General features: G+C 38.7%; 1 protein-coding gene across 1 annotated transcript in view; it reads left to right on the top strand.

The window, feature by feature from the left end:
* The window catches only part of cspg4 (chondroitin sulfate proteoglycan 4), a 66916-nt gene that overhangs the window by 19723 nt on the left and 23547 nt on the right, over positions 1 to 23646 (top strand). The window contains exon 2 of the mRNA XM_017714971.2: positions 23416 to 23579. Within this exon, the coding sequence (XP_017570460.2) occupies positions 23416 to 23579 (164 nt within the window). The remainder of the gene's footprint in view (positions 1 to 23415; positions 23580 to 23646) is intronic.

The raw sequence follows: 23646 nt of genomic DNA, 5'->3' as shown, positions 1-23646 counted from the left end.
AGACAAAACTGTGTTGATGTAATGTAGTTTGTTGATATTTACATTTGAACAAAGTCATTTCAGTACATAGCTGTTTTTTTTTTCTTTTGGTGTAGATCAAGCATTGCTTCTCCAAACTGAGATCAAGAGCTGGAGCTCAATGTGTGTCTCAAAAAACAAAGCAAGTTATCTGGGATGTGAAGTACCTCTGAGGAAGCATAAAATTTTGGTCTTCCGATAATTTGACCAGTGCTACATGCCACAGAGGATGGTTGGGCACAATAATATTTTTTTTTGTTTTTGTTTTTGTTTTTTTGTTGTAAAAATGTATAATTTTGGAATACAAGTGACATAGATATGTATTCTAAATGATGAACACTTTGATTCAAGCACCTCACAATTAAGATGTAAAAGAGGGTAGCTTTTCTGCTGAGAGCCACAAAAGACTATCATCAGTCATCATCAGCTGACCAATTGATAGCAAGAATACCTTATTTCTAGTGACTCATCCAACACGGTGGTTTTCAAACACTAACCTAGTCTGGATAGCTCTCATTGTGCTCTGTTACACCAAGAGAGTGATTACAATAATAAAGATATATATTCTGTTGCTTATACACACCATTCAGTAATAATAAATGGTAATAATGACATAAAGCTACTTTTATAACACATAAACAGGGTGAATATTATGAAACATCCCTCCCATTTCTGTCAAGCTTAATGGCTCATGATGCTAAGTATGAGATGACCAAAAGATGACCAAAAATATGTTGAAGGTTATGTCCTGCACGTTCCTATGTCCCAAAAGATCTGGCGCTATCACAGCTTTCATTTATGCTTACAGTAGGAGTTTCATTTATTAAAATATTTACTGCATTATTGTTACGCATGAGTGCAGATGCCTCAGAGCAGTCTGCTTAAACAAACTCTCGCTAATGAGTCTGAGGAAAAAAAAAAAAAAAAAAAAGGTAATGACCCTGATTATCATCCAGTATTCATCTTTGTCATAGCAGAACATGCCTGTGGTCACAGATGGGCTTGGAACTTTTTCAGCATAAGGTTTTAATTAATGTAATCAAATTATTTTAATTGGATGCTGATTGCATCCAATCGCAAGAGTTTTGGATTGCACAGCAAGGTGTAAATAGTCCAAATTAATCAAATTTATTCGACATAAATCACAATTTAGTGAAACATCATTTACACGCCACTTTCACAGATCTACTGAACTGCATTTAACCTTGCACGCATGTTGCATAATAGTTTGTCATTTGAGAATTATTGCCATTATTTGTAGTCATGATATTGGGAAGAAACATCTGGTGTAAACAAATGTTGTCTTGAGTAATGATGAGCTTCTCTCAATTAGATATGGCAACTCTTTATACTTGGATGTGGCATTTGAACACTGATTTGTATCTGGAGGAAACACTGGGTCTCCCTTATGTTTAGTTTTACAAATCTAACATGTATTTATGTATTAACATGTCATTTTGGATGCTATCTTTAAAACATCCTACTGTATGTAACATTATTACTGATTTATAAACTGGCAAAGATTTTTATCATGATTGATGAGCAGAAAAAGGTTATAAAAAATGCATAGCTATTGATTTTTCGATTCTTCCTTGATACATGTATTGCTATACAACACCATCTTTCTCCGAGAGTTGATTTTCGGCTTAGTTTGTTAGACCAGTAGCATCTGTGCTTCTTTGCTCATACATCAACCAGCAGCTTTTTTGAGAATTGATTTCCCCAGCATTGCTTCATTTTCCTCCCTGGTGTCCATACTCATACCTGCTCCTACTAACCACTCTAATCTATGTTTGATGAGGGCAAAGGCTTATGTGATAAATTCCGCTGTAGTTGAGAGAATGCCCAAATGCCCTAGACTGTAGGTGGAGGAGCTGAAAGTTCTTGTGCTTTAAACAGTGTGCTTTCCACCACTTTTTTGTTTATGTGCCATGAAGTTTTCCAATACAAGGCCAAAAGAACAGTGGTTTGCTATTAACCTGTCCAAAATGTGATCCTTCAGCCTGACAAGGGTAGATTTGTGTGCTCTGGTCTTATTTTTCCTCCTAAAAAGCTTGAAGTTTAAGCTAACGTTTTGAATTTCTTTGCTGACTACATACACAACATAACCACCCTGCAACCTTTTTGTACCAGACTGAACAACCCTTTAATGGTTTCATTACAGAACCAGCAGGGCTTCCCATACATAAACAAACTGAGAAAGCTCTTTCTTTAAAGGGTCGACATCCTATATTTTACCTCCCTTTGAGTTCATGTACAAAAAATGTTTTTGGTACTGTACCTTTAAGACTGGTATATGTAAAGGATCTCTGTTCTGATTGGCTGCCCCAGATTGTGCCTTGTTCAAAAAGTAGTCAGTTGAAAGTTTAAACACACCTTATAATCTCAGTGGGAATGGGCGGGGCAAACTGCTTTGGCTGTGTATGCAATGTATAACTGTGCTGGTTTTTTGTCACAAAACAATGTATTCACTTTTTTTTGCAGAATATACAGTTGTATATGGTATATACTTGTATGCAAATGTTCAGGTGCCCTGGTCAAATTACAAAATTTGTTGACGTTGTTAACAATAAATTAACATATCTGCTAAAGCATTTGTCAAACAAAAGGCCCGCGGGCCAGATACAATACACAATTATATCAAAAATATTAAAAATTTCTATTAATATTAGCTTGTTTCACAATGCACTGTACTACAGTCAACAACACACACTGCAGTGCAATGTGTGCTTCGACTCTTCTACCCCAACAACAATCTATGGGACAGTGGTTGCACCTCAGTTCGACACAATTCTACACAGTTCCACACCAGTCATGTCACCAAACAACTAACTGCAGTTCAGCTTATATAAACACTTAACATTAGCTCAGCGGCTCAGAAACTCAGCCCAAATATTAATGAACTTGCAGCAAAGAAAAGATGCTAATTCAAGCAGATAGGTGGGTTTTAAAGATATTGAAATTTCAAGTATTCATGTAATACATGTAATACTTGTCTACTGCAAGTGTCTATATTTTACTGTGGAAGTTTTTGCATATTTCAAACGAAGGTCAGTTCGGTTAATAGCAAAATGATAAATAAAAAGGAAATAAAGCATAGGCATCCTCTGGCCCACTGATGTGTTGAGATATTTTAATATGGCCCTTTCACTGGTTGAATTTGATACCCCAGCTCTACAGTTAACATACCTAGGTATATTTTAATGCATTGATACTGTTTATTTGCTGAATTGAAAATATTGTGGAAAAAAAAACATGTGGCCCAAGCAAAAATATGGCACATTTATTTTTCCCACCAATATGTTAAGTCAGGAAATAAATACAAAGTGTGCATTTAATTTTACCATATTTAAGTTTGTTCCTGTAGAGGATGTGTTAACTTTTTCTCTTAGAAAATCAACAAAACACATCATTTGACCAGAGATGTTCAAACTTTTGCATACAACCATTTGGACTGGTGAGTGAATAGCATTTTGAAATAGCATTTGTTTATATCGTACATCTAATTACTTTTTTATGTGATGTGATATTGGGTCCTTTATGGAGTAAGTCATGTTCATCATTAGTATGAATTCATGAAATCATGAGCTGGTGTTCAGCCACAAGAAAATTGATAATCTATCATAATCTCACCATAATGTGTCTGTTCTTCCTGGGAATTAGGCTGCGTTTAGATAAAGCACAGGGCTAAATAGGTTGTTTAATACGTAGGCTCAGTATGGTGGAGGCTGCTGATCTGATTCCTCCTAATGAATGCTAATGGATCTCACTGAATGCCTGTCCTTTTCCATCTCATCCCCCACTGAAGCAAGCACACCTCAAAGCTTCCCATTAAGCAAGCGTGAAATTAGAAATCACAAATTAGAGGCAGAAGGCATCGCTGTTCCACCAGCAGACTTCTGAATGCGTTGGAATGCATCGGAATGTGCAGCACAAATTTTAATAACGTTAAAGAGAGTTTTGCAAATTGGTTCCTTGTGTTGTTTGTTGGTAAATCGCGTTTAATAAGTAAGATGTTTTCACCTCTTTGTGAGGAAACGTGTTTTATAAGCATTCCTGGAATACTTTTGAAAGTCAGACATGGTATGGTGGAATGTTTAGTATGCCTGTGGAATACATGTTATTATTAAAAGTATTTTTAGTTATTTAGTTATAAAGCAGCTGTTATAACGATGCTGAGCAGAAGATATGTGCAGCAGATATGGTGAAACATGTTTAATCTGAATGTCTTGCCAGTGAGTGTGGAAAAGTGCAAGCTCTTTTCCAGGAGTGTGATCTTAGGCTGAAGTCAGCACAAAGTCTGCATCTACTTCTATGTAATGTTTAGATTTACGCTGATTTACGCTGAACACAACTCACTGTGTGAATTCAGGTCATGTCCATATTCACCATGTAGTGCTTGTATATTGATGACATTTTTAGTGTTCAGTTTAATTTAAAATATTAAACACTAATGTTGCACTCTTAGTTGAAATGGTTCTATATAGCACCTAAAAGGTTTCTATGACTTGTAACAATATGAGAACCCCTTTGGTTCGACATAGAGCCTTTTTTGTAAAATTGTGTTAGGAACTATTTACAATATGTTCTCTGTCATGGAGGTTATGTGGTCGTATACAAACGTTTTGCTAAGTGAAAATACATTTCCTCTATGGGGAAACTTAAATAAGGCATTTTCTGCTAATCTTAGTGTACAATTTTTATTTATGTGCATTATTTGTGAGTTTAACACGCTAGAAAAAAACTAAAGTTCTAATATAAAATGTGCCATCTCTTTTGTACATCCACATTTTATGTTTAGTTTTTTTTTCTTAATATGTTACCTTGACCACTTACATTTGCCAGCTGCCCTTTATGCTGTGTAAAAATCTGATGATAAATGGACCGATTGAATGTTGTTTGGAATAAAATCTCTTTACAGCATCACACAGTTACTATAGTTAAAGATTTTTTACCATTTTCTTCAGCAATAAAATAGTAAACAGTAAGTGTGAATTAAGATGTGCAGGGGTGTGTTTTCTGTACATGACATGTTACCTTATTTTCTCTTCGAAAATCAACGAAACGTCATTTGATCAGGGATGTCTAAACTTGAGTAATATGGAGTTATGAGTAAAAGTACCTTTTGATGCATTTAACATATGTTACTGTACAAAAAGTGTTAATAACAAGCGTAAGGTGTGCTGTAGCCTAGAGACAAGAGAGTAACAGAGTTTTGATCACCATTATATTTACTGTCCCTTTTCATATTTACAAAAGCTGTGTAATACCTTTTGCTATTTCATTTCTGCATTCCCCCAGACTCCCTGCAGATGGTCCGGTTCACCCCCTCCAGTGTTTAAACCTAAGTTACAGCCTTGACTCATCATCACATTACAAGAAAGAAAGTTTGTTCACTTGAAATCTTAAATCAGGTTGGAGTGACTTTTGCTCACTTCTAAAACTTCCTCTGATTTGCTATCACATCACCATGCACGGGGGCAGGGCAAAATAATATTAATGAATAATAATGTTTCCTCCCACTCCCACCAGCCCCACCCATAGCTGACTGAAAACAGCTAGCTCAGAAACCCTCACTAATTTCATGTTTCACTTGAAAATAACACCACAGTGTGGAGGAAAAATTATTCACCTTGAGGTCACCCTTCAAATTGTTCTTTGAATTCTAAATATAACCTCAATCTTTCCTCAGTTTTTCAAAGCCCTGGTGCTGGAGTATCCCTGCTCTGCACATTTTAGAGTGCTTTAATGAGAAACAGTGAGAGGAGCAATCTGACTCATCGCACTGACGCTGGCAATAAATAGCCGTATGTCACACAGCACAGTCTTCACAGAAGGTCAGCTGAAATTTTTAAGGTCAAAAATCTCATCTATACCGTGGCAAACCAAACATTTCAGGATCTTTTACAAACATGGTCATAAAGTTTCAGAGTTATGGAGTAGAAGCTTCTTACTTGGAAGCTTCAAACCACAAGCAAAACACATAACTGTATTGGCCCATAACATAAAGATCATGCATGTAATTGTAGTTTTCTCCAAATCCGATTTCAGTTCCAGATAAAATTGATTTATATCACCATAATGCAAAATGATTGTCAGGTTATCAGTAAGGGTTTTTATGTCTCATGACTTGTGTGGGATTTTCTGCTCAAGGAACATCACAGATGAACATGTGAGTGTGTGAACGTGTGAGAAATATCAGTGAAGGGTTGGGAATGAAGCAGAGAGAGGAGAGCCTGGAGGGTAATGGCTCCTGTGGGAGATGTAACCGTCTCTGTAGTTTTACCCTGAGCTATTGCCATGCCCTCATTGCCCAGATACAAACCACCCTTAATGCTCTTAACCAGAGCAATATTACCAATCAGCTTAGGGATAAAATCATTCATGATCACTTATGATGATAATATAGGGGAGACAAGGGACTCACAATCTGAATTGTTGTAATATCTATATAAACCTAACGATATGGGCAGATTATATCTAGCTTTGTTTCCTTTACAAAGTGTCCCTAATGGTATTTCTATGCCCCTCTCATTTCCACCCTTTATCCCCTCCCAATTAGGCCTGCACCATATATTGTCCTTTAATCATTTTCACAATATTGGCCTTTGGGACACTGGTATTGTAGAAGTGTACAGTACTCAAAGAGCCTCTAACCACTTCCATTCATCAATTACTGAATGTTTTATTGTGTGCTGCAAGCCTTCTGACCAGTCACAGATGTCCCTTTGGTGTTTGGATGAATCAAGGCATTCACATGATCCACAAATGCACATTGGTCAAAAAAAAAGCAGGCCTATCCTTAATCGGTTCATATCAGGTTTTTCATTGTGATCACAATATTTATCAATATGTGACAATATTGGAGATGATCTGATACCACTCGTCTTTTATAATACTGATATCAATACTGAAACCTTCAGTATCAGCCAATAACAATCTCATATTTATATCTGTAAAAACTACTACAATTCAAAATGAGCAGTTTTTGTTTGAAGCGCTTTACTTAAGCTGAGCATAAACTGTGCATAATATTGAACAACTCCCTTAATTCCCCCCTTGCAAATCTCATAGACCCATACTTTATTCACAATAGAACATAGAACACATATCAGATGTTGAAAGTGAGACATTTTGCCATTTAATGAAACATTAACTCTTTTAGAAAATGATGGAAGCAACAGATCTCAAAAAAGTTGGGACAGAGCCATGTCTACCATTGTGTAGCATCCCCTCCATGTCTTCCCATAGCTGCTCATTAGGCCTGGGTCTTCTTTGCCGGATTTTTTTTTCATGACACGCCCAATGTTTTCTATTAGTGAAAGGTCTGGACTGCAGGCAGGACTCTTCTGCAAAGCCATGTTGTGATTAATGCAGTATGTGGTTTAGCATTGTCTTGCTGAAATATTCAAGGCCTTCCCTGAAAAAGACTCTGTCTGGATGGCAGCGTATGTTGCCAAAACCTGTATATTTTGTCCAGCATTAATGTTGCCTTCACAGAAGGGGAAAGACACCCATGCCTTTTGAACTCTGTGCTAATAACAACCTGGGAGGTCTTTGGCCTAGAGGACACAGTGTCCATTATTTCCAAAAAGAATTTCAAATTTTGATCCATTGGACCACAGGACACTTTTCCACTTCGCTCAGTCCATCTTAAATGAGCTTGGGCCCAGAGAAGTTGGTGGCGTTTCTGGATCTTGTTTATACAGCAGGCTATCCAAGGTCTTTGCAGTTATATGTTAAGGAACATTTTTATGAAATTGTTCCACAATTTTTAGATGGAGATTTTTTTTAGATTTGTGAACCTCTTAGACTCTGTCTCTCCAAAATTTCAACATCTGATATGCGTTTTATGTTCTATTGTGAATAAAATATGGGTCTATCACATTTGTAAATCATTGCATTGTTTTTATTTATAATTATTTACATCAAACAGCGTCGCATCTTTTTTGAAATTGAAGTTGTATATAATTCCAAAATAAAGGAAGCTGAACAAATTGCAAAATGCCACATAAAGGCTACATGTCTGAATGATACAAAGCTCAAAGATTACAGATAAAAGTATCTAGATAATGTCTCAGGTTTTGAGTGTGAAAGGGCTCATGTTTTAACCCTGTGCGCTTCACTAGAGTCAGCCCAGAAGCAGAAATCAAGTATTAAATTAACAAAGTAGCAGTGAGAAATACTTCCCATGGTGAAGTAACAAACCATGTGCATTCATTTATGTATTGCAGTAAAACATTTTTACTGAATCAGTGAAAGGCAGCCATCCTCATGTTGAACACAAGGTAAAGGTTTAATTGTTTGGGAAATGTTCTGCCCCCCCCCCCAGCTGAAATGGAGATTTAATCGGATCTGTTTGACTTTCTGATCATGATATAGCTCAACAGTCTGTGCAGTTTATAGAGGATTGAGATTTTTTGAGATGTACGTGTTTTAAACTCATTCAAAAAGTGGTGGGTCAAGTGTCCACTCGATGGCCATGTTTCACTGTTTTATTCTTTTACAAATATCAGTTTTTACCACAAAAACAAAATGTAAATGTGACTTTTTTCCTCAGTATCGTTCAGCCTATCTCCTAAGCTTGTTCATATGCTGCCACCCTGATTTACCCCAGTCTTGTACACTGCCAAACTCAAATCCATCACAGGCTGACAGGAATGCCAATACTATAAGTGTGAAGAGTGCAAAAATCCCATCCTCCTCAAGATCAATCCCCCTGAGAGAGAAGATATTAATCTAAATAAAGCTGTAGGCTTGTCCCCATTGTATGCAAAACTGCGTTTAGTGATCCATGTTTTGTGTGGATATGTGAGGCAGCCATCTGCAGGCCACGCATACTTCACTTTTCTAATCATTCAAACACCCTCGTAGCTGTCATCATGCTAATCTCATCCTCACTACAGCACAGCCGTCTTAGCGCTGTGATGGATACCTGGCGTAATAGGCCTAGGAAATATTTGGAGGACACATAAGACATTTTCAAGATATGCTCCAGGCATTTTCATGTTAGATTTCGTCGCACTGCTGCCTATAATATTCTGTCATAGGCTGCTAAGGTGTGCAGCTGTGTTGTCTGTGCTGCGAACGTGTGATAAGGCACATTATCACTAGTCTGAACGTCTAAGACAAGCCAAAGCCTACATGATCAGCAGAACACCAGAAATGGGTCTTTCACTCAATCTGCCCACTGGACACCAAAGTGACTAGAGTGAGTCACAATGTTAAATACTGTTTAAGACTATCTGTGCTTGGAGATTATTACAGTTCTTCTCTGGTGCTTACATGCAATTTGTGGAAAAGTTAGTCATTTCCAAACAGCTGACTCAAGCCTTAAACTACTTTATCATTCTGTGGTACAGCACATTTTGTCTCCAAAATCCCCTGAAGCAAACATAATCTTTTGTGTAAATCAGCTTAGTAAGTATATTGCTCCCAAAAAAAAGCTTTCTAGACCCTGTCTGAAAAGTAATCCACATGTAATAGGGACAGTAATTCTGTGTACCTGTACCATCACACTTGTGGATTTTATATGTTATGCCTACTTTTTTATAAATACAATTAGCCCTGTTTTAGTATCACTCTTGCAAACTGGAATCTGGGGGGGCTGAAAATTCTTTGTTGATGGAAAGCTGAGACGATATAATGTAAACATTACATCTGATATGAACTAAGACTAGGCGAGGCTACCTTAGCCAAACAACAGATAGCCACTTCTTGGCCTGCTAGCCTGCAAGCTTCTTGCTAAGCATGCTAACCATAGCTGACTCTTAATGTTTTCCCCAATGCAAGCAAGCTAAGAAAAGAGAAAACCAATATTCTTGGATGTGACCCATTCATGCAACTAGACATATGCTAGCTAAGCAGATCCCTCTTTTATTATTATGTTCAGTTTTGAAGTCTTTTTCCAGAACCACAGCCACAGGGAACATTCAGTGTGGCTAATATACTCAGTATCCCAGACCGGCACTGCCTACAGTGCGTGGGAGTCAGTCAGTTAAGAATACTGATTTTCAGCAAAAAATAAAAATAAAATGCATGGATGGTAATTCCCAATTTTGACAGACAGGGAAGTACAGAAAAGACAAGTGACCGAGAGATAAGAAAGATGGGAGACAGATCAAAGATGGGATAAAGCCTGAGTCTTGCATACATTTACCCCTGCCCAGCTGTGGGAAACGCTGACTGAAAAATGCTGAAGTTCAAATACCTTAACGATGTTAAAGAGGGAGCCAGTTCTAGGGTTTTGTCTTTGTGCTCCCATCTGTAATCTGGAATGAATGGAATAAGAATGTTGGGAAAGAAAGAGAAGGAGAAGTGAAATAGAAATGAAGAGAGCTGGAAATGAGTGGCTGTTAGGAGGATGGAGGATATTTCTGGGGGATCCCCAGCCGAGCGCATGTTTAAACCATTAACCTGAATGTGCCAGTGGAGTGTGGGTTTGATCCAGAGCGGTACCAAAACTACAGAGACTGAAAATGTAGCCACGCTCTAGCAGAGTGTTCCATTTCACCTCATGTCACAGCCTGATAAGGCATGCCAGTGTGTGCATTTTAGGGGCAAATAAGCAATGTTTTCACAGATCGCTTATTTCAATGGTCGCTTCTCGTCTCCACCTGAAACTTAGCACAGGAAAGAAAAAAGAAAAAGCCTAATCAGCTAGTCCTAAATATTATGAATGGGAAGGAAGAAGTAGAATAGCTTGTCTACTTAATTAATCTCCCATGGGACAAGGTTGCGCTTAACTGCAGATATACATATTCTGCTGTAACTGATACTGCCACCCCCTCTCTCTTACCCCTACAGAGTACCACAATGCTGCCTCTTTAAATGAATGGCTCAATCAGTCTGGGGTTTAAGCAATTCCACAGCTTTCCTGAGCTGGGCGTTTATTTTCAGCAGTATGTTCTTAAAGAGAGAATGAGAGAGAGAGAGCCAGGCAGTGGTGGAGTCCTAATGTTTCCCTAATGAGAGGCAGCCAGAGTGAGAGAGAGAACTGGGTGTGGTTGAAAACGGTAGATTGGTGGAAACAGTGGCACAAGCATCTGCTGCTGAGGGTGGAGTTGCCTCTGAGGGAGCAGGACGCTGATTGAGGGCTTCTGGGAAAGCTGGGGGAGCTACTGGAAAAGCATTTATGAGACCCCGAAAAATGGAAAGTTAAAGGAAAAAGGGGGCTGCAGGAGCTAGACAGGGTCAGTCTGGCGTTCTGTACTTTCAGCTGCAAAGAATTAGAGACTAATGTCCCTCTCTGATCAAGCACACAGAAGCTTATGGTGCTCAAAAGCTACAGTGGCTCCTGCTAAAGCTAAAGTTACAAAGAACACACGACTGCACACTTTAACACTGTCTGAAATGGGGCCACCAGCCCACTGCCAGCACTCAAAGAAGGTAGTTTGAGCATACAGCAGCAAGCCAGAGCCTAAATCTCCTCAGACTTCCACTAGCTGGTTTATGAGCGCAATCTGTAACTCGCTGAAGTCTTTCACACTCTACTGAAAACACAATGGCTGATAATCATCGCTGGAACTAATGGCTCAACACAAGCTTGCTATTGTCCAGCATAAAGCTCAGCCATGGATGTTTACAGAATGATTATGTAATGCAGCTGTGCACCGACAAGCTGCATTTGCTGTGTTCAACACAGCTGCCATTCTTCAGAGGTGGAGAAGAAACCTAGCACACAAAAGAAGAGGACATCTGCAAGCAATAAGAATCTCCAGAGCTCTTGAACTTTGAGTTTGAATCTATTCTAGAATTCCTCACCTTGAATGAATAATCCAGGATTCAGCATTTCCTGCCTTGGCCGTCCTCTCGGCTCCAGGATGCTGTCAGTGTCGTTAAAAAAGAACAAATTTGCAGGGGTATGTCGCAGGGGTCAGAGGTTACTGGGGTCAGAATCTAAGCAGGGGAGCAGTGTAAAATAAACATGGATTGGTTCCCTGCTCAACTCACAGACACAGACACATTTGTTTTAATGCCTTGTCAGAAAGACAAGTCCTACATATGCTCAATGTATATATACAAATATATATGTATATATACATATACAGATATACACACACACATGGAGCATACACATGCTTGCTTTCCAACTTTTTTTAGTGCTGGGGCTACAAGGACTTTTTTAGTTCTTGGGCTACGATGCAGTGTTGCTAGCACTATGACTCAATAATCATAATCAATCCATAAATACATCTTCATATATAAATACATACTTCTCTCAAACATCTCTTAGTCCACCTAAACTGCATCCAGGTCTTCTTTTAAGTCACACAGACATGTCGATGTGGTTTAGGACCCAGTATGACTCACTGTGAGGTATGACTGTGAGCAAAACTTCACTGCGTAGCTGAACGCAGCAGACAGTCATTTTAGACAAGAGGTGTTGTTCTGAATTGCGACCCCTCTCAGAATCTGACCTCCACAGGCACATCACTCAGTTATACAGATGCTAGAGTACATTTGAGGTTTTTGTTGTTTCTATTTTAAAACATATGACTTCAGTTTGAAAATTCAAGTTTCCTGTATGACATGCATTCATGCAAAGGGGTGTTGGAATTTGGCACAACTTCACTGCTAAATGGCCACTGTGTACAGTTAGCAGTTAAGTTTAGTTCATTGTAATATTTGACAGCAAGTCATGCTGTGCCCAAAACCACATCAGCCAGTCTGCAGGACTCCAATGAAGGGCTGGATGTGGTGTGAAAGAAGTTTTGAGGATGTATTTTTTGACTTCTAGTGTTGGTTAGCAATGTTAGTCTCGTAGCTCCAGCACTAAACTAAACAAGCAAGCACATCTTGGCTGATCCACTACATCTGGGGTAAGTGGAAAACTGTGTTAACTTTGATTTTTTTTTTTTTTGGCTAAACCATTCCTTTAAACATGTAGACTTCCTAAAAAGCACTCTACCCTGTCAGGACTAGTTTGTTGGGTCTGACAATGAAGGTAAGCCCTCTTTTTTCTGCCTTTTGTGCAAAGCTCGAACACTCACAGCACTCACAGAGCTCACTCACAGCTCACACGTCTGCCATCAGCCTCTTTACACCCAGTGATTCTCACAGTGATACTGTGCTGGAGTGTGATATGGCTGCCCTATTAGCCTCAGATCAATTCAGGATAAATAAGCACTTGTTACTCTGGTCTGCTTCTTAACGATGAAGGTGATGTCAGCGGCCACACCTTGAGGATGTGGGAAGCTGAATGTTTCTGCAGTTCTGAGTGGCGCACAGAGTGGCCCTTTGTGTCGGATTCATATAAAAAGCAGGGCTGCCTGCTCTCTCCATAATACCACCCTTCAACCTTCAACTAGCTGTTTTTCTTACAATGCTGATAGGTGAGTCATACAGCCCACTCTTACGACTAATAACATCGACATAGAGTCTTGGAGTGTTGTAATAAACCTGAACTGATTCTTCAGGCTCACTGGCCCTGAAGTTTATAGAAGGGAAAGAGTTTAGCATAAACAGAGAGGAAAGTGTAGCATGCAAAATGGGAGTGCTTGCAAAAAGGGAGGATTGTAACATAGGCTAAGTTGTAACAATCCCAGTTTTGCCAATCAGAAGCTAAAGGAGTGATATCACGTGTGTACAAGCCCATCTCATATCTGATGTGTTTGCAAAATATAATTTTAAGTTAAAAAAGTCTCTGGAACATAATTTGATTAGCTCTCATGTTAAGTTTAATTAAAAAAAAACAGCTGATACTGTCTAACTGACACTTTTGCACATTTTAATGCAAAAATACTGCTACTGGATATGACACACTGGAGGAAAACAATAAAAGAAAATTTTGTTTGTGCAAAAGTTATGTTATTTTATATTTTGTGTTTCATTTTTTCCACATTTATAAAAGACTTTGAGCAATAAAACATACAGAAAATGTTCAAGTGTATTCTCTTTATAGGACATGTTCAATTATTCACACTTGGAAAATCAACAATACATGTCATTTGACCAGTAGTGCTCAAACTTTTGCATGTGACTGTGTGTATGCTGGTTTCCAAGGAATATATTAGGAATTTTATAAGGAATTATAAAATATAGCAAAGTCCTGAACGACTACATGACATTATTTAAAGAGAGTGACTCTTTGTATTCGACACAAGCTTACTCATTTTGTGATGAGTTGACAGATTTCTGAACAACTGGTATTTGAATCAGACAAATATGGGTGTCATATTAAAATTTGAAAAGTATGCTGTAAACAACCAATAAGTTACAGAGGCTTATGCAAAGAGTCTTAGAAGTCTCCTTGGTCATTCCTGCTATAACAGTGTAGGATTGCAACTTTCGCTTCTGTAGAACTTTCCACCAATCCCCATGCCCCCCCACCCCCACAACCCCATACCCCCCACCCCCACAACCCCATACTCCATTCTCTGCATATGAGCTACTGCAAACACGGAACCCAGTGGCCTGCCAAGTGGTGAATGTGAAATGCGCGAATGTGCGCAACTATATGACATCTGAGCATTCGATTAAGGCCTGTGAGGTTTGGGCTGTTTCACGTGGAGAGCAGGGGGAAAGGAAAATAGGTTGAAGAAGCTGAGCTGGAGAGGTTTTAGGTGATTTTCTCTCCAGATAGAGGCCTCCTGCAACCCTCTCCTCTCACTCCAACCCCCCACGCACACACTTCCTGTTCTACACCAGAGTCTTGGGGTTTAATCTAATGATGAAACAGCCATGCAGAGGCGCCCCGTCAGACTCGCACAAATACATTCCTGCGCTAAGTGGAAGATGAAGCCCAAGTATTTGGTGCATTTACAGAATAAAGGTGTTTTCTTTTTCATTTTGGGATAATTACCCAGCATCTACATAATAGCCAAAGCCAGACAACAGAGAGTTCTTTCTAGAATGGAGAGATCATTATGGTCCTGTTGAAATGCGCATCCATGTTTCTCTCATCAGTCCAACATTCAGGCAATTTGCGTTGCTTTACTGTGTGTTCATATGTGTGTGCATACATGTACACACACTGTAAACAGCATAATGAGAAATTCAAATGATTTGAGAGCTACAATTATGTGAAATCCCATAACACAAACACAGATTTGTATAATATACAGCAGGCCTGATGCCTAAAGTTTTGCCAAAGTGAGCAAACACTCAGCATGTAAGTGTAGAGTAAACAGTGTTGGGGGCTAACATGGTACAAAGTAACACATGACAGTAATGTAATCCTTTTTTCCTGTAACAAAGTGGTGCAGCACATTACAGTTATTGTAATCACATTGCAGTTACTGACTTAATAAGAATGTTACCCATTAATTATATGTTTCTTAGAGACCAATGTTAATTATGCACAATGCATTTGAAACATACTCTCCGATGTGAAGTTTGAGATGCTTTGTTGATTTTTAAGTGAAAATAAGGGACACAATTTTTCACATTTTAATGCACAATAACTGTTTGTTTGCTGAGCTTAACATATTGAAAAAGACGTATACAATCTCTCATCAGTGTGCAAATGTTATAGCATATTTTATAATTTGTGTTTTAGTTTTCTTCGAATGTGTTAAACTTTGCAAATAATAGAAATTGTGCGCAAAAATGTACAGAAAATGCCATTTGTGTGTGTCCTCTGTAGAGGATGTGTCAACTTCTTTTCACTCAAATCAACAAAACATGCCATTTGACCAGGGGTGTTCAAACCTTTGCATACATGTATATTGTTATAAATAGTGATGGATAAATATCCCCATGATGAAGAGCCTCAACCTCAATTAAACAGGCCAGAAACATGATGTGAGTTTTACATTTATTCTTAAAGATTTTTTTGTTATCGTTTTTCAAGCATCTTTACTGATCCAAAGTAAGGGAGGTGAAGGGATTAGTGAACTTTTAATGTTTACTGTGATGGTTATTTATTTCTAAACAATATCTTGAAAGTTATAGTAAGTACAGATTTGTGTAGCATAGAAGTAACATGATGAGTCATGAGACTTTTTACAGCAAGTAGTAAGAAAGCAATCCCATTACATTTTGAGAGACGTAATGAGTATTTAGTGAGTATTTTCTTCTCAAAGGTAGAGGTCTTTTGGGACTGTGGAATATTTTCCCTAGATTTGCCCTAGATTTGTGTATATGTATATGTGTGTGTGTGTGTGTGTGTGTGTGTATACACCCGTCCTCAACTGCAGAGTGCTGGCATGCTATGGGGTTTTCAGTGAGACTCATTTTTACATTTTATTCCTCTGCTCTGCGTCTGCCAGTGCTTGGGCCCCTCTGAGGATCTTGGAGAATAGCAGTGTTAAGGGATGCTGAGCTGGTTTTCAGTTTGATTTGATGCTGGCCGAGGCTCCAGGTCGGCAGTAAAGTGAGCCCCGTAGAGGGGAGCAAAAGAGAGCTTAGGGCTCTATAAAACACCAGAGCAGAGTTATGCTTAGCTTTACTATGTCCTCTTCATGCAGAAACTGCACACTAAAGCAACCAGCTGCCTTAAATAACTTCAACATATAACTTGGCTCAGTCTCTATCCACTGTTAAAACTTTTTAATTGCTCTTAATAAAAGGGTCCTCATTACCTGTGTCTGTTAATGGTTTACGAGTGAGAACAGCCTTGGATTAAGCTCCACCCCCATCAGAATGCAACTGTCTAAATCTGTTTCATGTCAGAGTTCATTAAAGTAATATGTTACTATTTCATTTCTGATAGGACTGACTGACATTAACAGACCAATTTAATGTTGACTTCGAAACAAGTCAATTTTATGAGGAGTAAGAATTCTAAACTTTCAGCTGGTTCCCCATTTGTGTCCAAAAGTTGAAGCGATACTTCATCATTAAATTTGGTGTAATGTAGTAGTGTTGTGTGTGCAGTCTTATTTTACTGAAAAAAGCTGTTTATTATATAAATAACTAAGTAATTTAAATTTAATTACACAATTACAATTCAACAGCACAACTTAAAAAAGCAACATCTTTACTTTTAAGAGTTTACCCCTAAATCTCTCAAGGAACCGTTTGTGGGCCCACACTTCAATTCCTCACTCTTAAATCCACATTATATACTATTTTCATATTAGTTCCCAAACAGTTACTAGTTACTCCTAATCCTTTGCAGATCAATACATACTGACTTACAGTGATGTTTTTCACTATTGCTGTATGTTCTACATGGTAAAGGGACTTTCCTCAAATAATTTTCATAGCTGAGACTGTAGGTATACTTCTAATCTTGTTCTAGGAACTTACAGTAAATGTTGTCATGTCCGTACATAGAGTGGCTCCAGCTAAGTGGTAGTGTCTTATGTCATATAATTATAAGCATCTCTTTCTGTACTACCCTCAGTCTCTCTCTTTGCCATGGCATCACTAAACAACCAGGGGAACAAATCACCAATATAACCACTATTTATAGACATGGGTCCATAATTTTGCATCTGCAGTTACACAAGAGAGCGGTTTGCTCAGAAAACTCAGTGGTCAGTGGTCAGCTGTTGCTATGGAGGACTCTGACAGAAACATGTTTTCCCAAGTTTCTTCAACCAAAATATCATAATCCAATACATTTTGTGATGTCTCAGCAGAAACGCAAATCATCACATTTCCACTGGAGGGATACTTGAGGCACTTACACGCAATATCTTGTACATCAGCAAATGATGACAGTGTCACCAGACTTTTTTGGGAGCATTGCAGAGAGATTAGTTTAATTAGATTTGAAATTGTTGGATTTGTTGTATTTGATGACACAGGCCAGATGTTCTTATTAATGTTCTCAGAACAAAACCTAGTATATCTAAAATGGTAATTTTACAAGAGAGGGGAAAAAATCATTCTTGCCTTTCAATGTAACTTAATGCAAGAAGATTTCATTCTAAACCTCTTATTCTTCTGGGTCGTGAGGAGTGCTGGAACAGTCATTGGGCTGAAGGCAGGATACACGCTGGACAGGTCGCCAGTCCATCGCAGGGCCAGCCGTAAACCAATTATATAAAAGAAGAATTGACAAAAATGACGATACACCATTTTCTTCTAACGGTGATGATATGCAAATCAAAATGTCTTTTGGACACTTCAGTCACTGCAGCTTTATTTACCTGACCTGCATTATAATGTACCCACATGAAAACAAAACATATAACAATGTTGCCAATACATTCCAAAATGTAAACAGAAAACAGTGGAACATTATTACAGATCCTCATTCAGCTTTAATGCTTTTCAACGCATTCAAGAACTCTCCACTATTGGGTTTAGTCTGGACTCTTCTCAAGATGTTAGTTGACTGCTTCAGTCTGGCTCAAAAACCCAAGTTTCAGAAACAATCCCCACTCTTCATGGGTTCTGACTCATTCTCAGATCATGAGAACAGAAAAAGCTCCAAATGGTAGGCTGCTTCCTGAAGCTGTGGTTGTTCCCCCTTCTGTATATGTGTTCGGTTACTGTTAGCAGCAGAGCGGGTTTGGGCTGGGCCGTAAAATGGGGAAGATTCATTCATAGAGAAGACAGAAGTGCACTCAGTTTCCCCATGAATGGCATAAATACAGGCAGGCCCAGTCATCAGATCATCGCCATCTGGCCTTGCTGGAGCAAAAAGACTTGCACACAATTAGTCAGTGTTGCCCTGGATGTGGTGAGCAAGATAATAACGTTCATAGCATTCATTGGACTGCCATCTGATCTGTGAGAAAGACACATATTGTCATGCACTGAAGTCAGAATTTCCCACTGCAGATCCTAATATTGTGTCTGGGGGAAGACATGGATAAACACAAGACAACAAAGATGAGTGGGAGTGGGTAATCCTCTGTATATTTAAAAAAAGAAACAAATCAGGCTTTTTTAAAACACAAATTCTGTCCTCTTATTTGTGTTAGACACCAAAGCCTTTTTTTCTTCAGTATATACACAAGCTCGCTAAATAGCCTGGCTTAAAGACCTCTTCATGCTTTTACCAAACCTGGGCTGACTACCACCACCAGGCAAACAATACAGCCAATGTTTGTGACTCTGTTATGATTTGTCAACCTTATACTGTTTACCTCTATGTAATTTTTCATAACACAACAATCCAGACCTTTAAAAAAGCTGTGAATGCTGTTTGCATCACCTCACTGCAAGGGCAATATGTGACCATAGGATGATATCATAATCCTGGTAAATTAACCCCATGTGTCTTAAAGAGACCAATTGACCCATGTGCTCTGTCTACAAGTGTTCTTTTATTGCAGCTGCTTTGAGGTTAAATAACCTTTACATGATGTTGTCAAAAAATAATTTAACCTAAAGAATTTAGATCCCGTAACAGTGAATTTCCAGTTGAAAATACTAGGCTATGCTACCAAGCCAGAATGTGTTGCTGTAGCTAACCCAAACTAGGCAGTTTGGAAATGCCATGTTAACATCACCATAATTACATGACAGCCCACACTTACCAAATAAATACCTTTTTAAAAGAGTAACATGCACTTAAATTCAAAACTACTTTTGACCAAAATATGAAAGCTGTGCACTACTCTTTCCAGGAGAATGAGATTTTTTCCAGCTTACTGTAAAACTTGCTCAACTTTGCAACAACTACTTTTATAGAACATATTTGTGGGCAGAACATGAATAGATCAATTATACAGAGATTCTGTAAACACAATCAACATACAGCAACTGCACAAAATGCACAGTAACAAGTAGTTGAATGTGTGTCAGCCCACTGTGCATTACCTTACTTTATTCTTTATTGCTACTAGCTTTTTTTAACACCTGTTACTTCTTAAAGCTGCAGTATAGAAGTTTTTTTTTTGTTGAAATTGAAAGACATGGCATTGTCGATTGTAGAGGGAAAAATACATGCTAAAATATGCATGATGCAAATACAAAATATGCATGCACTACTATACATCACCCTGTGAAGCCTGAAATAATGGCACTCGGAAAGAAGGTCCGGCTTGGTATTTAGGTCTGAAATGCAAAATAAAAATTACACTGATGAACATATGATAACAATAGTACATAATTCACTTTCAGAACACATGGCCTTTACCAAGTTTTGACCAAGCTCTTTTTTTTAAGTGTTGAGATTCATCCGCTTAAGGATCTAAAGCACAACTGACATTATAAAATGTTTTTTTTACACATTTCTACCATTTTGCTGTCCAAAATCTACTTGGCGTAACTTCAGAAACTTCACTTTGACAACTGCTGAATAAAAACCATCACTGTATTCAGTTTTCAAAGCAAGTTTTAAATGTGAATGTTTTGCTCGTTCATTTTGCTTGCAAACCATAAACAAAAACAATTAAACTGTGTATTGTGAAAGTGTCATCACGTATCACGACGTCTTATTTTCTCCATATCTCCTTACCCCACCAATAGCATACAAAAAATGTAGCCGTGGAGGTGGAATGTATGGTACATGGTGAACTCTAGAAAAGGTCTAAGGTCCTTGAACATATGTGTCCTATTTCACAATCATCTCAGAGGTTTAATGTGCTCCAGCTTGACACACATTGGCTGTGCTGAGAGTAACCATTGTGTCCCCCACTTTCGGGGCATGCTCAGTTCACTCTGGCTGCTGCTGGCGCTGTAGGAAGCTTAGAAACAGCAGGCGGAATTATTTGGCTTCTGCCACTCTCATATTTTATCCTCTGTTCCCTCAGCTGTGGGCCCTCCACAAGTAGCGCCATGAGAATAATGAAGCTGACTATGATTCTCTTAGTTAACCTACTAATCTATGGCTCTTTTCTTTCTTTCTTTTACTCAATCACACACACACACACAAACACATACACCAGAGTATTCAATGAGATGTGTCCGTTTGACTACCATTACAAACTGATCAAATATAAATATACCCTTTGTAACCAACATGACCAATAAAATATCAAACACAAAGTAGTCAACTACTGTTTCATGTCCAAAATCATATTGGCAAACTTTATGCCTGTTTAAACACTCATGCACTCTCTCACCTGTTTACATGGTGAAGAACATACCTATTTTTGTACTGCACATTAGCATGGTCAGAACGCTGGCTCTGTTACACTGCATAGTGCTAGTTGAATAACTTAGTCACCTCCTTTGGAGATAAGTGACAAGTCACTATTTACAGGTTTAATCAGTCTTCCACACCACTTAAACCACTATATCTTCACTTTGGTAAATGGGTAAAAAAATCACTCTCCTATAAACTCTTAATGGCATTATTGGACATTTTATTTAGCCAAGTATAGAGCTGCTGTGTGTTTAACATTTGTCAAATTTTAAGGTGCTTTGACTGACTACTTATTACCAAAGGTCTGACACATTTGCTGTGCAAACAGTGTTAACTCTACACGATACAGAAAGACTGAGGTCCCATAGCAATAATGAAAACATTTTAAGTGCCATTGTGCAGTGACGGTAAAATTGTGTGTGATCAGTCTATTGCAGATGTTGGAAAAGGTCTAGATTAGTCCAGGTGGATGTTGGGAGGCTTTAGTGCATGCAGTAATCTGACTGCCTCAGGGAAGAAGCTGTTGCAGAGTCTGGAGGTGGTGGAGTGAATGCTCCAGTTCCTTCTGCCAGATGGCAGGAGGGTGAATAGTCCATGACAGGGGTGGGAGGGGTTGTCCACAATGGTGGTGGCCTTGTGGATGCAGTGTTTGTCGTAGGAGGTGTCGATGGTGGATATAGACATGCTGATTGATCATTTCAGCTTTCAGTCCTTATATAATTCCAACTGTGCTACTTCAAAATGTAGGATAATGCCTTCACTGTTATTCTGATTTATAAGGAAAAGACATCTGGAAGTTGGTGTGTCCAAACCAGGCTGGTACTTTATACTGGTAATTGCTGAACAACATGTTACACAGATATTCCCCAAAAAAATGAGAAATCCAAATCTAAGGGGATTCCAATGAAAAAGACAAGCATATGGAGTGAGGTATGAATGGAAACATATAGAGTTTTACCACATGTGTTGCAAAAGGGGCCTTTAGTACAAGGTTAGGCATGTAGGAAACCTAGTATAAGCGTTTCAAAGCCTAAAAAAGACCATGGAAAAGCCCTGGTGTGCTGGCATGATCTTCAAAGTGAACACTGCGCGTGATCTGCATGAATATTCTTCAGAGGGATCCAACGTTCTTTGCTAAGCCATGGGCACTAACTGTGTGACTGACTGTAGGAACCAAGCTAAATGCTTGCAGTGACTGGGTAATGCTTTAAACATTTTATCTTATAGCTTTTGTTCATTGGAGAAAGAGAAACAGAGAAAGAAAAAGTGCATGCGTTCACTTTGATCACAATAGTCTGAGCGAGCTGATAAATGCCAGCTTCCCTTCATATTATGCTGCCTTTAACGTTATTTATGTGCACTATTTAAGGGCTGTGCTCTTGAGTCATTTTTTATTTTTCCACTGCACAATACATTGCTCACAGATTGTGGAGTTCAGCAGATGAAAAAAATAAGAAAAGAAAGAAAGGCCAAAAAAATATGCTCTTGTTGCTTTTTCTATTAGTATTTTTAGGTGTTTTGTGTTAGTATATTTAGGCTGAAGGTGAAACAATGCAAATAAGTAGATGACTAAATAATGCTGCAGATTAGCTCAAAATAAAGCCCAATTCACACTGCATCTGAAAATAGGTTTGTGAGAGTCAGTTTAGTAGATGCAGCCTCAACACCTTGCGAAATATTAAATGTTTCTGCATATGTTATCAGTGGATGTTTTCCCATATTACAGTTATACTGGTCATTTCACTGATTAGTTGGTGTGATTAAGTCTTTGAAGGTTTGAAAAAAGAGAAAAGTTTGAGGCTGTGAGGCTTTTTATTTTGTTTGATGAAAGAGCCTGATAATATCTGCTTCTTAGAAGCATCTGTGGCCTAACCCTTTGGGCTATGTTGAAAGAACACTTTGGGGCTTTCCAGAGTCATGCTGCAGTGTCTTCATGCCTGCTCAGTTTGAATGCTGTTGTGAAATGTCCGTCTTGTCTATATGGCTTGGCACAGGCCCTAGAAACCCTTGTCTGTAAGACAGAGCTCTGTTGCCCGGTTTAGTCTGAGAGTGGAAGCGATGGGAAATAATCCACTTCCTGAGTGTGCTGTATTGGTGGAGGGAGAAGAGAGGGGTTCTGTGCTAGGCAGGTGGCTGAATTAGCATAGAGTCTGAAATCTCACAACCAAAGCCTGGGAAATCCTGCAGCAGTGATGGCGGCCAAACGCTCTCATGGGGCTCTGACTGATAGCTTAGAGAGAGAATCCTCCAAGCAGTTTGTACAACCCTTCCAATTTTCCTTTTGTTTGCAGCAGCTGTGTAAGACAAAATCAGCACGTCAGTCTGTCCAACAGTTACATCCGTTGTGTGTATTTTCAATTTCCTAATGTATTAGCAGCTCATTGTTTGACAGACTCCTTAACAGAATTATATGAAAGTCAGAAGTGCCACGTGCGTCATGCTTTGTCTCTTTTTTCTGTTTGCAGATTCATTCTTCGGGGACAGTTACTGTCGGATAGATGCGGTGCAGGATCTATTGAGTTTTCATCTGTCGCTCCAGTTTAAGACGAGCAGACGGAGTGGACTTCTCCTCCTAGCTGCCGGAAATAAAGACTACCTTTCCCTGGAGCTTTACAATGGCAAGTTGCAGGTAATGAGCTCAATTGCCCATTTAAGTGTTGACTTATAAAAGACAAAAATTTTAAACTCACTACACA

Source organism: Pygocentrus nattereri, chromosome 11 (genome assembly GCF_015220715.1).
Source record: "Pygocentrus nattereri isolate fPygNat1 chromosome 11, fPygNat1.pri, whole genome shotgun sequence".
Lineage (NCBI taxonomy): Eukaryota > Metazoa > Chordata > Actinopteri > Characiformes > Serrasalmidae > Pygocentrus > Pygocentrus nattereri.
Note: the sequence above shows the minus strand (reverse complement) of the source record. Positions and strands in the feature narration are given on the sequence as shown.